Here is a 16,204-nt window from a genome sequence, read left to right on the forward strand (position 1 = left end):
GAATTTGATAGGCAAGTGGGGAGTTTAAGGTTTGGTTGGTTTTGGTTTTTTAAATGAGGCTGGTTGCTTTTGTTTTTTATTGGTAGGTGTGACGCTGGTAGATATGGTGCCAGCTCATGCCACGGCCCCAAGCCTCACTAACCACTGACAAATGCATAGCTGGAAACCAGTCTGGTTCACCTGTGTGTTAGTATTGTTAAAATAGATATTAGAGTTATAAGAATGTGTATAATGTTTACATTTTGGAATGCTTGTAGGATGCTGCATGTGTTAATCCTACTGATAGTATCCGTATCCCATGTTATAGGGTAATGTTTAAATGTTTGCTTTGTAACTATAAAAATGTTTTTTAAGACTAAATCACCCACAGTCAGGGCAGAAGCATTATCAAGTATGAAGTGCTAATTTACCTCAAGTGGTGTTTTCTCCTCCCCAGCAAAAGAAGGTCTACAGATATCAGACAAGCCACTATGGACAAAAGACTTTGTTGATTGCTTTCTGCATACCCCTGAAGAGTGTACGTGCACAGGCCCCATCACTAGGGCCCTACCAAATTCATGGTCCATTTTGGTCAATTTCACGGTCATAGGATTTAAAAAATAGTAAGTTTCATGATTTCAGCTATTTCAATCTGAAATTTCATGGTGTTGTAATTGTAGGGGTCCTGACCCAAAAAGGAGTTGTGAGGGGGTCACGAGGTTATTGTAGGGGGGGTTGCGGTACTGCTACCCTTAATTCTGCGCTGCTGCTGGCAGGGCACTGCCAGGGCCGGCTCCAAGTTTTTTGCCGCCCCAAGCAAAAAAAATTTCCTGCGGGCCCCCCCCCCCCCAGCCCCACCCCAACTCCACCCCTTCCCCATCCCATTCCAACCCCTTCCCCAAATCCCCGGCCCCGCCTCCTCCCCCGGGTGCACCACATTTCCCCTCCTATCCCTCCCTCCCAGGCTTGCCTGGGAAGGAGGGGTGAGAAGCGGAGCGGCAGCGTGCTCGGGGGAGGAGGCGGAGGTGAGCTGGGGGGGGGCCCCACCACCGCAGCTCACCTCTGTTCAGGGCTGGCTCCCGGCTTTTTGCGCCCCAAGCAAAAAAAAAAAAAAGGGAGCTAGAGTGCCACCCCTTGAAAAGTGCCGCCCCAAACACATGCTTGGAGTGCTGGTGCCTAGAGCCGGCCCCGGGCACTGCCTTCAGAGCTGGGCGCTCAGCCAACAGCCGTCGCTTTCCGACCACCCAGCTCCGAAGGCAGCACAGAAGAAAGGATGGAAATACTGCGACCCCCTGCAACTCCATTTTGAGTCAGGACCCACAATTTGAGAAATGCTGGTTTCCCCTGTGAAATCTGTATAGTATAGGGTAAAACCACACAAAAGACCAGATTTCATGGTCTGTGAGATGTTTTTCATGGCCGTGTGTAGCAGGGCGGTCACCCTGCTCCAGCTTGGAAAGGGTTAAAAGCCAGCCCTTGGAGAGGGCTGGGGCTGAAAGCAGCCAAGGGAGGCTGATTGGGTTGGCAGCCACAGGTGTGGCCACACCCAGTTAGGGTCCAGCTGGCCCTGATAAAAGGGCTGGGAGCTAGGCTGGGGGAGTCTCACTCCAGTGGTGGAGTGGAAAGGACCTGGCTAGAGGAGGGTATCTCAAACAGAGCAGTGCTGGGGAAGGACAGGCAGAGCTGGGGAGCTCTGGCCAAGTGAGTTCCCAGGCTGAGGCCAGGCTAAAAGGGCCTGTGGTGGTACTGAGGCTCTAGCGGTGCAGCCAGGCCAGGAAAAGGCAGCAGGTCCAAACCCCCTTGCCAATGATAAGCAGCCATTGCAGACTACAGTTTGCCCCTGAGAAAAGGGGCTAGATGAAGTCTGGCCATCGGTCACTGAGGCAAGGTGGGCTTCAGGGAATTGGGGTTCCCAGGGAGGGGAAGTCCCCTGAGCAAAGGAGCACCGTCGGCTGAGGGGACGTGGGGCCTGATCTAAAGTGTGGAGAAAAGGGAGAAGCAGGTGGCAGCAAGGGAGACATTGGCCAGCAGGAGGCGCTCTGAATCTGGAAGAGCTAATTCGCAGACCAACCAGCAGGATGTGCCATGCCAGTGAATGCGTTCTGCCTTGTTACACCGTGAATTTGGTAGGGCTGTACCCATCACAGCTTGAATGTTGGGGGAAGGGGATAAAAATTCCTGTTAAGGAGAAATTTTTATCCCTATACTCCTTGAACTCTGAGGGGCAAAGATTTCTAAGCATAAGCGATGAGTCTCCAGCTGTTTAGCTTGGGTTAGCCCTGAAGGACATATAGAGCTTGCTACTATCATCTTTCAGAGCTTAAGACTGTATCTTGTTTGTGTGTGTGTGTGTTTACCTGCTCCAACCTTCTCAAAAACTCTCATTTCTTTTTCCTAGTTAATCAAGCTTTAGTTAGTTAAAGGATTGGCTACAAGTGTTATCTTTAGAGCCCTGTGTAGATACAAAATTTGTATCCACATCAGATCCGTGATCTGCAAAAATGATCTATGGATATAAAGTGGATATTTGCAGATTTTCAGGGCTTTAGATATAAAATTTGAATCTGCATCCATCTGCAAAATAGTCTGTGGATATCCTCATCCACATCTGCAGATGTGGATATCTGCAGATATAAAGTGGATCTGTGAATTTGAAGGACTCTAGTTGTCTTTGGTTTGTGATCTGAGTACAATTGACCTGGGGTGAATGACTGATCCTTTGGGACTGGGAGTAACCTGAATATTGTTGTGATTTTTTTGGTGTAAGGGACCATCTATCACAGAGGCAGGCTTACCTGAGTGGCAAGATGCATTGAAGTACCAAAGGGGACCATCTGTGTCTCCCTGTTAGGGATGTTATAGTGCCTCAGGAATTTACACTTGTTACTTGGTTGGTGAAGTCTAAGTATAAAACACCTAACCGCTTTGGGGTTCATGTTCCGTTTCTTGGCAGTCTGCCCTGAGGTTGGCACCCATGGTCATGAGTAAGGCTGAGAGGCTGTCACGGAGGTTGTGGAAGTCACAGATTCCGTGACCTCCGTGACTTCTGCAGCTGTGGTGGCCAGTGTGGCTGACCCTAGGGCTGCCCAAGCAACAGGAGGTGGCCTCGGGGACTGCTGAAGTAGCAGCGGTCCTGGAGGCTGCCCTGGAGGCGGCCTGAGCAGCGGCTCCAGGGGTGGCTGGAGGTAGCCAGCCCCCACCACCAGAGTATGGGCAACCGTTGGGCCCCAGGACCTCCCACAGCAGTGGTGTCCCAGGCTCCCCAGAGTAGCAAGACCCTAGAAGCAGATAGGATTTAGTCAGGGGTATTTATAGTAACAGTCATGGACAGGTCGGGGCAGTGACTTTCTGTTTATTGTCCGTGACCTGTCCATGACTTTTACTAAAAATATCTGTGACTAAACCTTAGCCTTAGTCATGAGCCAGTTAGGCAGTGTAACACTAGGTTTCAGAAGAGAGAGCCCATGGAACCTGCCCAGAAACCCAAGAATTAATTCATTTATAAAATAAAGTTTGAAGTGGAATTTTAATGCAAGCACTGTGTGGGCCTATTATTAATCCTGACTCTTGTGCAGAGATTTTAATGCACTGGCTTTGTGTGTGTGTGTATGAATGTCGATATCTGGTGCCTGGCCCACAGAGAGAATGAAGAAGCTGCTGCTAGTGCTAGTTAAGGAAGTGTTGCCAAAGGTGGCAACTTGGTGTTAGGGGGCACTGCTCCTGGATGCTGTTATCTTTTTGTAAGAGACATAAAACTAAAGGCCAGACTACCTGGAGTCATTAAAAAATCTCCTGGGATGCCTGGGTGTTGATTCTGTGTTTTGGTCAAATTGAAACTCTGGTAATTTTACATTCTGCCAACCTAAATCCTTCACTCCCTGCAGTTTCAATTGGATAGGCTATTCTTCATTTCCTGCTGTAAACTGTTTACAAAGTGTTTCTATTTACTGCTAAACAGCTGCTGTGTTCTACCCCAAAGATCGTGAATATCGCTGAGCCGTACTGTAAAGCACTTTGGGATCCCTACTGAGGTGCAACTGCATGCAGAATTTGGCACACATTGTGCAGATTTAAAACCACCAGTTTACTACAGTGTGTGCTACTCTAATGCCCAGGAAGATAGAAATCTGGGTAAAAACGGCCCCAAAATGTTGTTCTGTTATCCTGGAATGCACCATAACCCAGGGGCTTGAGCACCAAGCTAGAAGTCAGGTGCACCTGTGTTCTAATCCTGGCTCTGGCATAGATTTCTTGTGTACTATGGGCAAGTCACTGAATTTCCCTGCCTCAGTCTCCCCACCTGTAAAGTGGTGATCTCACAGAGCTGCTGTGAGGGTTAACTAATATCTGTAAAGCACTTTAATTTATAAAGTGCAGTAGCATAGGAAGGTAAAATCAACATCCTCTAATTAATACCAGCCTTCCAGTACAATGGAAAGCTTGTTTCTAAGTTTCTGTACTTAGGATTGTAACCTTTGTAAATGGTTTTCTGCTATTTCAGTGGGTCACAGAATTAGATTTGTGAGGCTGAAAATGGAATTGCTCTGTAGCCTGTAACAAAACAATCCTTAAACCTTATCAGCTTCAGATCCAAAGCTCGATCCCAGTAATATGTGATAGGAATCGGAGTGACTACAACCATGAATGCCTTCCTAGTGTACAGATAAGATAATGGAACAATTTCATCTTTAGGGAGTGATCACTGCAGAGTTTTACTGGTCTGATTTTTCAGAGATGGGCAAAAGTTCAGATCTAGACTTGGAACCAAACTTTGTTGTTTAGGCCTCAGTCTGCATATTTTGTGACCCTCTCCAATATTACTCTCTGTATTTAGCCTATTTCTTTTTTTAAAATGTCTCGTAAACAGCAGCAGCTGACTTTGGCCCATGCCCTGGAGAAACCGGATGATTTGAGAATTGATTCTGAGGAGATAGATCTGTCCAGCTCTGGGTATCTGGAGCAGAGAGTCAGCTGATACCCTCCCGCCTTTCTTAGCTCATGTGAGCCTGGCTGCAGTTCAGGATATGAATTTTGTGGTTATGTAATTGTTATGATCTTGTTTTCTCTCAACTGCACTTTTGAATTTCTAAGCAGCTGGTGGGACAGCTGCTATTTTGTGAGGTGATGGGCTGGGCTGTGTTTTGGGGTAGAAGCATCTGAGTTCTATCACCTAGAAGCTCTGAGGGGCTGCAGCGTGCAGCATAGTGACACCAATGGAGTTGTAGAAGGCCTCAGATTTGTTACAATATAGTTAAGCCCCTTTGTTTTCAGTTTAAACAGAAAAAATCCTGGGTTTTACAAAAAAATATTTGTTTTATTTTCACCCTACTTTTGTATCATTCAAATATTTAAAAATCACTTGTTTTATTAGGAAAATACAATACATTGCAGGTGTAACAAAATTCCTCCTCTATCTTGGCGGGTCCTGCGCTTATTGGCGGATTTTCTTCCCTCAGAGATTCACCATGTGGGTTGGGGAACAGCTCAGAGACCTTCCCCTCTGGAAGAACCCACAGTTCAGGTCAATTCGGAGGTTTGGGGGGAGTCCAGGCCCACCCTCTACTCCGGGTTCCAGCCCAGGGCCCTGTGGACTGCAGCTGTCTATAGTGCCTCCTGTAACAGCTGCATGACAGCTACAACTCCCTGGGCTACTTCCCCATGGCCTCCTCCAAACACCTTCCTTATTCTCACCACAGGACCTTCCTCCTGGTGTCTGATAACGCTTGTGCTCCTCAGTCCTCCAGCAGCACACCCACACCCTCTCCCTCTTAGCTCCTTGTGCCTCTTGCTCCCAGCTCCTCACACTCACACCACAAACTGAAGTGAACTCCTTTTAAAACCCAGGTGCCCTGATTAGCCTGCCTTAATTGATTCTAGCAGTTTCTTCTTAATTGGCTCCAGGTGTTCTAATTAGCCTGCCTGCCTTAACTGGTTCTAGCAGGTTCCTGATTACTCTAGTGCAGCCCCTTCTCTGGTCACTCAGGGAACAGAAAACGACTCATCCAGTGACCAGAATATTTGCCCTCTACCAGACTCCTGTACCCCACTGGTCTGGGTCTGTCACACAGGAGATATATGTATTATGAAAATACATTGGTCTGTGTGTATATGCAAAGCTGCCTGTTGAAGTAAGGCTATGGATTAGTCTAGAAGATACACACAATAAAGAAACAGGCATGCACACAAGCTCTGAAGTGTGTGCGCCTCTGAATGTACTGATGAATCTCGTGCCCACCAACTAAACATTTCAAGCTGTTAGCAGATAATGGTTGAGAGCTGACACACTAAAATGGGAAGAAAACAAAAATCTGTGTCAGAATACATTTCAGAACACAAGGAAGTATTCAAAAGTTTTTAAAAAAACAAACAGGAGAAAAAGATGCACTGCAAATGGTGTGGCCCAATTATTAAATGTAAATATTTATAGGCTAGTACTTCTAAGTCCACAACGGTAAACTGTTTATTCAAATGAAAAGTTTTATTTGGGGACTAGAGATACATTGTTTTCTTAACTCAGAGGTGGCATCAGGGCCGGCTCTAACTTTTTTGCTGCCCCAAGCAGCAAAAAAAAGCGCCGCCCCGCCGAGCGCCACGCTGCCGGAGCCCCCCCCCCCGCCCCGCGCCGCTGGAACCCCCCCGCCGAGTGCCGTGCCCCGCCCCCGCTGAGCGCCGCGCCACCGGACCCCCCGCCATTAGTTCTGCAGCAAACCACATTGAATTCCATTAACAAAGCATCAGTCTACTGAATACTTTCCTGCCGTCCTTCTGTCCACCAAAATAAACCCTGATATTCACCCAGAAAAATTAATAGTTTTTTCCACCAATTTTCACTTATTGTAATAAACACCAACAAATTTCCAGGAAAAATTAATAAAATAAAAACCAAACATGAAGGGCCCTAAATATAGTTTGAAACAAGAACTGAAAACTAGTTCTTCCTATACTTATCAGCTAACCCCTGATTTCAGGGTCACTAGACACCAAACATTTAGCAACATTGCTTAAGATATTAGCAATATTATCCAGCAGTGGAAGAAGAAACAGTTTTTCAGTTTACATCTCAGCTACACTCCATCTCTTGCCTTCACCTGCAATTAGTTTTCAAATGTCAGTGGGCCAAACTACCCTCAGACGTACACATGAAGCTCCCATTAGAGACTTAACGAAGTTGCTAGCTTTTTCTAACTTTTTTGCTGTTCCCATTTCAGGCCAGTATCAATGTTATGCCATTTTAAAGGCTCAATAAATGGCCAAGGCCAGAGGAGAGGAAGCATTCCAAGGCATTAGTAGTTGGATGGGTGGAGGAAAAAACAGGAGACTGTCCCTTTAAAGGCCTGTAATGTAGCAGGGTGGGTGTGCAGGGAAATGGGCTTCCCTATCTCCCAGCCAATCAGGAGGAGCTCTCTGAAGGAGGCCAGTATGTATATGCTGTCTTCTCTCTCAGCACAGGGAAGCTACTGACAGGAGAAGCAGATCGGAGGTGGAAGATGGAGCTCCTGCTAGGGAGGGCTAGGAGTGGAAACTTTGTGAAGAGCTTACTGAGATAGAAGAAGGCCTCCCTGTGTGGTAGAACTAAGAGCTACAGCTGAGTATGAGCTTCTGGGATGTGGTGACAGACTTTATTTTGAGGACCTTAAGGACTGTTCTATTATTTAACGAGCCTCAGATGGGGGAGTGGGGAATTGGGGTGGGAAGGGTGTTAGCCATGAGAGAGACTGTGGAGATCATAAGGGCCCTAAAGATGGAAACTAGAGGCAAGCTGCTGCAGAACCTCTTCTGGCCAGGAGGGGGCAACCAGGAGACAACTGCCTTGATACAAGGTCCCACACTGAAGTTTGACTAGAGCTGGGGTAAAGCCATACATGCAGCTAAAACTCTCATAATCTCACATCTTAAGTACTGCAACATGCTTTTCTCTGGCCTTGACAAATTCAGTCTTGTCCCACTCATACCCATGCACAATGCTGCTGCAAATATTATTTTCCTAGTGCTTCACTTCAACACTTTCACTGTTGAGCTGTCAACTCCTGCCTCTGATTGGCCAATGATACCACTCTCCATCACCCACTTGTAAAGTTTTCAAATGAGTACCTTTGTTTTCTCCCATCCTGCCCCTCATGCTTGGGAGGCCCTCCCCATAAACATCCACAAAGCTATCTCAATGTCCTCCTTCAAATTGCTCCTTAAAACTCTTTTTTTACAATGGTACCTACAAACAACTGGACATCAGTTAGATTGCTGGTGTGCTGAGACTACTGCCTGTTCTGTGTTTGCTGTTCTCAGATTAGTTCAGCATGGACAGATGTTCACCACGTTATTCAGCACTAACTTGGCACCTTTGCTGGCAATCTGAGCAGGCAAGACACAGTGAATGGGTTATGAATAGATGATGAATGTAGTCCCTCCAGGTCAGGGCTGTGGTACATGTTCATCTCAATATTTTATTTTTAGATTTTTCTAAGATGCATACAAATTATAATTTTCAAGCCCAAGAGTTATCAATGCAGCGCCTTTTACCAGCCATAAATTCACCTTAATGAATATTCTCAGCAGATTTCCTACCCAGAAATCAGTCATGGTCAGTTTAATAACAAAAAAACAAACACCTGCGCTCAAGTCAAACACACCTGTAAGGGCTCAGTGGTCAAAAATTAGCCTCCCTAAAACACAGAGATCTGGATTCCTTCCTGCCACTGCCAGGTGAAAGTTTCAGTTAGATCTCTGTGTAAAGAAATAAATGGAGAATGAAAATCAGCCTCAATCTCATGTGAATGCTTCTGTATTCAAAGCTGTCATTGTCTGGAGAAACATGCATGTGGGTGGTGGTGGGGGGAATTCAGGCACATCTATAAATATCTTCCTAATTGTTGCTGTTCTGAAACAGGTGATGCCAGCACAGAATCTGTAAACTATTCAGCATAAGAATGTCTAAATTGGGGCAAATTCTGTGCAGATTTACACTTGGAGTTAATGGCCTTGCATGGGGAGAAAGTCACCACAGAGCGTGGCCAGTATATTTATAAATCAAGGGAACTTTTATTCTGTTTTATTAGATGCATAGTGTAGTGTGAGGTCATAAACACAGAGACATGCTTTAAGCAGCAACTAGAGAACCTCCTAACCAGGAAATTCCTACCTTTATTAAACTCCTTGCTGCAACACATTCTGGTCTGCTCTAGTAACTGTGGAGAACCAGGAACTTTATAACCACTCCATAGGTAGCTCCAATACTTACCTTTTTCTTCCATCTACAGAACAAGTACAGCATAGGCAGTGGCAGTACAAGCTTCCAGCCATGCTATGCCCAACAAATATTCCTCAACTCAAACCTGGAAGATCTCTTCTAGGAGTCAGAGGATAGTTCAATCTCCTAGCCCATTCATTCTCATCTTAGTGCAAGGATATTAAATATTGCCAACTGTGATGGTGTTGGGTTTTTTTTGTTTTGTTTTTTTTGGTGTGATGTGGACACCAGTCCACCGGTAACTAGACCACTCGCTTATGACCTTAGATGAGGTGGGGGAGATAATTCTGTGGATATCAATGGCTCTGTGTATTATGCTTTTAGAGAGACAAGGTGGGTGAAGTAATATCTTTTATTGGACCAACTTCTGTTGGTGAGAGAGACAAGCTTTTGAGTTTACACAGAGCTCTTCTTTAGGTCTGGGAAAGGTACTCAGAATGTCACAGCTAAACAAAAGGTGGAACAAATTGTTTAGCATAAGGAGTTAACATCATAAGAGACCATTTTAGGTGAAATTGGCAAGTAACACTTCTGCAGTCACAGAACAAAGGAGGCTTAATGGGTTATAGATTGTTGTAATGATCCATAAATCCAGTTTCTTTATTAAGTCCGTGATTTTTAGTGTCTAATAAAGTTATGAGTTTAAATTCCCAGGCTTGTGTTTTGAAGGTGTTGTGCAGGTTTCCTTTGAGGACAAGAACTGAGGGGTCAAATATGGAGTGATCATATTGTGAAAAATGTTTGCCCGTGGCTGATATGGTATTTGTCTTTTTATCATTTTTCTGTATGAGTTCATTTGCAGGCATAGTAATTGCCTCATTTCACCCACATAGTTGTTTGTTTGGGGCATTTGATGCATTGCATGAGGTACGTAGGACCCATGGATCTTGAAAGATGTAATCATCATAGCAATGGAAATATGTCTGAGGTTTTGCATCTATTATGGCAGGATCTGGTGCCACATGCCTATCACAATAGGCGGTATACCTCATTCAGTGCACTAAATGCCCCAATAACAACTACGTGGGTGACATGAGAATCACTACACTCTCGAATGAACTGACACAAAAAATGATGTTGTCTATTCTGGCATCCTTACCTGTCATATATCACTTAAACTATATGCTGCTTTGGGCAAGGACTGTCCTACATTTCTTTGTGCAGCACCTTCACATCAATAAGACTAACAAACATTTAATAATAATGCTGTGACATGAAGAGTTATCAGCTGAATACATTGCAACCTGTAGTTTGCTATTGAAAATGCCACAGTTGTTTAATTTTAAATGTTCTATAACTTGGTAGAAACAGTGTTGTTAGAGCAGGAGACTTGGAGTCCTCGATTTTATTCTCATTTCTGCCACTAGAGTGCTATATGGGCTCTGGTCTGGCAAGTCTCAACCTTTCTGCACCTCAGTTTCCATATTTGTAAAATGGAGACCATCATAACTACTTAACAGGATTGTTTTGAGGCTTACTTGTTCATAAAGCTAGACAGTTTCCATGTTGTGACCACTGGTTATTTCAGTTTCAGAACAGCTGTCTCATTGGATATGTCTACGCTGCAAAAAAACAACAGCAGTGAGTCTCAGAGCCTGGTCAGCTAACTCGGGCTTTTGGGACTCTCACTACGGGCTAAAAATAGCAGCGTAGATGTTCCTCCTTGGACTGGAGCTTGGGCTCTGAGACCCTCTCCCCTCACCAGGTTTCAGAGCCCAGGCTCCAGTCCAAGCAGCCATGTCCACATTTCTGTTTTTAGCCCTGTACCACAAGCCCCGGGTTCTGAAATTCACTGCCACAGGTTTGGTGTTTTATTCAGTGTAGACGTAACCACTACCTTTCTGCATTCACCATCTGTTGTGTCTACCTGTTGTCGACTCTGAGGAGACCATACTGGGAATTGTAGGCCCAATTCTTGTCTCATTTAAACTAATTTTACACCAATGTGTCTGTAGTCACTTAAATGGAGTTACTGGAGATTCCCACTACTGTAAGTAGAACAGATTCAGACCCAGTGTGTTCAAGGTACTTAAACACCAGAAGGATAGAGACCAAGTAGGTGGAGTCCATAGGAGAACAACAAAAATAATGAATAGACTGAGGTGACTGACTTATGAGGCAAGATAAAAAGAGCTAAATCTATCCAGCTTGGCTAAGCAGTGACTAAGGAGATGGTGGTGAGGGATGTCAGAATGACTGAAGAGTGTGTAAACAGCAAAAGCCAGATTACCCTCCCCAGAGGGAAAAACCTGAGGGGTTGTCATCAGCGAGGAGTTTTCCTTAGAAAGTTCTGTCAATGGGACAGAATTTGTTCTCCACCTCCCCAGACCTCTTGCAGAACAAGCAGGAAGTTCAGTCTATATAATCCTCAGACGACCTCTCAGATCTTCATTCTTCTTGAAAGAGCCACTGCAGGCAAAGGGCCATCCACACCAAGACCCTGTGCTTCCAGACTTTGAGGCTCTTTGGTGGTGGCGGGGAGACAATACAAATCCCCTGCTTGGTTCTGACCCTTTGTGACCGGGTGAGAAGTGAGCCAATCTCTCAGCAAAGTGTGGGCTTCGCTAGAGCTGTTTTTTAAAAGCATATTTTCCCTGAAAAATTTAGGAAACAAAGTGTTTGTTTGTTTCTTTAAAAAATTGTCATGGAATTTTCTGGGTTTTTTTTGTTTTTTTTTTTTTCCAGTGAAGCAAAATGTTTTGTTTGAGTTTTTGCCCTTCCCCTCCCACCCCCCATGACAGTTTTAAATTTTTGGCTTTCAAGGGGTGTTTTTATGTTTGGTTCCTGCCTTTCTTTCTTCCTTCTACTTTTCCAGTGGGAAAGAAAAGGTAGGGGAGAGGAGAAAAAGGTGGGAAGGGAACAAAACTGTAAAATAAAAAAAAATCTATTTTTGAAAACTAAAAGTTTTTTTTAATTCAAAATGAAAAAATATATATAAAAAATTGGAAAATTGTGAACAAAAACAATTTTTTCATTAAAAATTTCCTATTGAAAAACCTGTAAGGAAACAAAACAAAGAAAAAGGCTGAAAAAATGTTGACCTGATCTTGTCTACATTGTATGAAAATTTAAGACTCCTTGCTCTATGGATCAAACTTTTTCTGGCTGAGGTGAGATGTGGGGGTGTATGATCTAACTGGCATAACAGGTCTTTTTCATTTCTAATTTGTCTGATTTTGTGCTTAACCCCCTTAATGTTCAAATAGCAAAATAATCCTCCACTTCCAATTAAATCAAGTTGCCTTCTGACTTTTCCTTATTTCAATACAACACCCTTTTCCAAAACTCTCAGTGTTAGGACTATGGTTTATCGCATTTATCTGTAGACAAATGAATTCCTTTTTAGAGTTTTGATCTCTGAAAAATACTATAGTAGCATATATTTACTGGAGGAGTGATTCAACCTGGCAGCGGGTCAATATGTATGTCCTGTTATAGCATGACCTATCACTATTACTTTGTATAGTGATCTTGTGGCTGAAGGTAGCTTTGTGAAATGTGTATATGTTTAGTTCTGTAAAATGATATAAAACATAATTCATTAGTTATATTTGGTATGAATTTCAACCAAAGATAGTAAGAATAGATTTTAGTAACTACTATAAAGAAAAAGACCTGGATTCACTGATTTTACTGCTGTCATTACAATGTTTGAAAAAATTATTTTGCAGATAATCGCCTTTGATGAGCTAAGGACAGACTTCAAGAGCCCGATAGACCAGTGCAATCCAGTTCATGCAGTGAGTACAGCCTGAGATTTGCCAAACATTAGATATTGAATGGAAGAAGATGTGCTGAGCTGTCAATGGAAGATATACAAATGGATTTAGGAGTCCCTTATGAACGTAGTTGTAGTCCGTAAGAGCAGCTGCTATTTACTCTACATTTAGCAACCCATCTTAGTCTGATGGTCTAAAGGGATCTTTACTCAAGTAGTTCCCTTTCTTGCTGGAGATGGCACGAGAGCACTTAGAGATTCAGAAAGAGAAGTTGAAATGTGATTGCAGGGGTTTTGTGCATCTCTTCATTTTGAGGCACACTTTCCCCCTTTAAAATCCTTTTCCTCCTCTGCACCCAAGCAGTGGGCTGACCATTTTCTTCAATGTTTGCAGTGGTGTTGTAGCTGTGTCGGTCCCAGGATATTAGACAGACATGGTGAGTGAGGTAATATCTTTTATTGGCCCAATTGCTGTTGGTGAGAGCTTGAAATTTGTTGACTCTCTCATGAACAGAAGTTGGTCCAATAAAAAAGATATTACCTCATCTTCTTCGAAAGTGACCCATTGTCTGTACTGACTACTCAAGGACTTTGATGAGGAATGCAATCATCACCTTTCGGCCTGGAGGTCTCCCCTACACTAAAGGGGAATAACTTACTGAAGTCAATGAGGTTCCACCTGCTTACAGTAAAGGATAATTTGACACAGAGGCTGTAAGCTCTGCTATGCTCCAGCAATCTGTCAATTATGTAGGAGTCTGGGCCAAATTTAACTAAATGTAGACTGGAAGAAAGGGGTGCATCTCCTTTGAAAGTCTGAGAGACAAATTCTCTGGGGACAGAAACAGTTGTATAGATTACATATTGGATAAGTGGCAAAGATTTGGCATCTGCTGAGTGACCGCAAAACAGGTATAACTTAAAAAGTAAGGGCATGTATCAGGAGGTCCAGCCAATGGGTAAGAGACAGCTTTCCCTCTTCCCTTATTTTAACATATTCTTGACCTCTTTCCAACATTCCTGGTTTAAGCAGGTGCAAATTCTGCTCTCAGGTGAGCCAGTGTTAATCAGACTGATTCCGTTGGCTTCAGTGAAGTTACCCCACATTAATACCAGCAGAACAGAAGGCAGAACTTGGCCCATTGACCTCATTGGGAGTTGCATTTGTTTTCACTACAGGCTGATTTTTGTCCCCACATAATATCAAATTGGTGTATAAGTTATACATATCTTGCACTGCCACCAAATGCCAAAGAGATTCGAATTACAATACTTGGCCACTTAAATCCGTTTCATGACTAGTTTATTCCCAAAACGTAACTTATGCCACCCTTTATATCCCCATCGAATATGACATCTTAAGGGTAGTCTTGAACCTGAGTCTCCTAAGAAGCTTTGTACTACAGAATCATCGAGCCAGTCTAAAGTTAATATGTATGTTTATGTAAGTAATTGTATCTGTTAATCTACTAAAATAAATCCACCCCTAAAATAGTAACTGAAAATGGAAACTGTAGGGAACAATCTCAACTGAAATATATTACAGCTTTTTCTATTAAAGTAATATTTAGGCCTATTTATCAATGTTTCTTAATTCTCCTCATGCATTTTTGTCCTCATCTTGTGATACAAGCACACTTTCTGTGCCTATCTCTGCATCACGTCCCAGTAATATATTTTGTTCCTAAACTTGTATAGTGCCCTAGAGAGAGAAATTGCTTTTGTTTTAGAATGCTAATGCAATTGGCTTCCAGGATAAGAAAGTCAATGTCTGTGTGTCCCTGTTCAAGTCACGTTAGTGATTTATTTAATTAATTAATTAATTAATCCCAGAATGTTCAGTTTTCATTTACTCTGAACAAACATTACACAGACAGTGTCCAATAAAATCCTGCAAGTTATTCTGTATCAGTAGCACCATTTTGACTCTCACCTAGCAAACTTTCTGTAATAGCTCAAACAGTATTCTCATGATACTTTCTCCTGTTCAGTGTGGATGTTGTTCTAGCACACTAGGAGAGATTTTTTATGAGAGTAGGCATTTGCTCTGGTGTCATTCACCAAATGTTTTTCCTTCTTCCCCTATTGTGTATCAGTTGGTGCCCACATTTCCATCTAGCTAATTGTGTGGACTCCAGATCATACTATTTTAATGTCTGGTACTAATCAGTTTATTCTCACAGCACCCCTGCTAGGTAAGGGAGTATTATTGCCCCCCCATTTTACAGAGAGGGAGCTGAGTCACAGAAAGATCAGTCAGGAAGACTATGGCAGAGTTGAGACTCAAACTTGGGTCACCTGACTCCCACTGTAGAGTCTAAAGCACTTCCTCTTCCAGAAGACCAGGCATATTTAGCCCCAGACCTGCAATGGGGAGCTATGTTGGCAGAACCTTACATCGACATGGACTTCCCATTGAAGCCAATGGTGCTTTGCACAGGTGTAAGAGTCCAACCACATGGACCCCATTGCAGGATAGCATCATAGTCTGAAGAGCTTCTTGACATAAAAGGTGCCATGTTAAGACAAAATATTTCTGTTGTACCTTCCACTGTCTCCCCAGACTGAAACCTTTTTTTAGGAGAAATACAATCCTCACAAAATGGAATCAGCTTAAAACAGTTTGAAAAACACAGAAGGCGTAGAGAGAATTGGCTTCACACATTGGTTCATCTCATTATTTGTTTCAGAAAGGTGACTATACATAGTAGCTTTTGCAATATCTAGAGAAAAAGCTTAACATCCCTCAGGAGACTATACGGTACACACCAAGCCACTTCTCTAATTTATTGTAAGAAGAGGTGTAAAACTTCTCTTATTTTTGAATTGCTCACTCCTCTTGGGCACAGTGCAACAGAGTCTGTTCTGTGCTAGCTGCAGTAAATGCAGAATATTTCCATTGAGTGTCATGGCGTTACTTTGGATGTACCCTGATGTAACCAAGAGCAAAATCTTGCCTTGTGGCTTGAGTGATGTGTCTATGCAGAGTGTTTAGCTAGTGAATTTGTCACCTATGATCCATTTAACAGAAAGCCTGTTAAAGTTTTTGTTTTGACTTTCCTTGCATCAGCTGGGCCTGCATTGTCCGAAACATGGAATCCTCAAGTGCAGTATCTTTCAGTTCATATAAATGTCTTCTGTTTTAAAAGGTTTCAGAGTAGCAGCCGTGTTAGTCTGTATCCGCAAAAAGAACAGGAGTACTTGTGGCACCTTAGAGACTAACAAATTTATTAGAGCATAAGCTTTCGTGGACTACAGCCCAC

General features: G+C 43.3%; 1 protein-coding gene across 1 annotated transcript in view; it reads left to right on the top strand.

Moving 5' to 3' along the window:
- CNIH3 (cornichon family AMPA receptor auxiliary protein 3) overlaps positions 1-16,204 on the top strand; it is a 73,898-nt gene that overhangs the window by 24,806 nt on the left and 32,888 nt on the right. Inside the window, exon 2 of the mRNA XM_034764675.1 lies at positions 12,895-12,963. Within this exon, the coding sequence (XP_034620566.1) occupies positions 12,895-12,963 (69 nt within the window). The remainder of the gene's footprint in view (positions 1-12,894; positions 12,964-16,204) is intronic.

This window comes from Trachemys scripta, chromosome 3, assembly GCF_013100865.1.
Source record: "Trachemys scripta elegans isolate TJP31775 chromosome 3, CAS_Tse_1.0, whole genome shotgun sequence".
NCBI classification, from domain to species: domain Eukaryota; kingdom Metazoa; phylum Chordata; order Testudines; family Emydidae; genus Trachemys; species Trachemys scripta.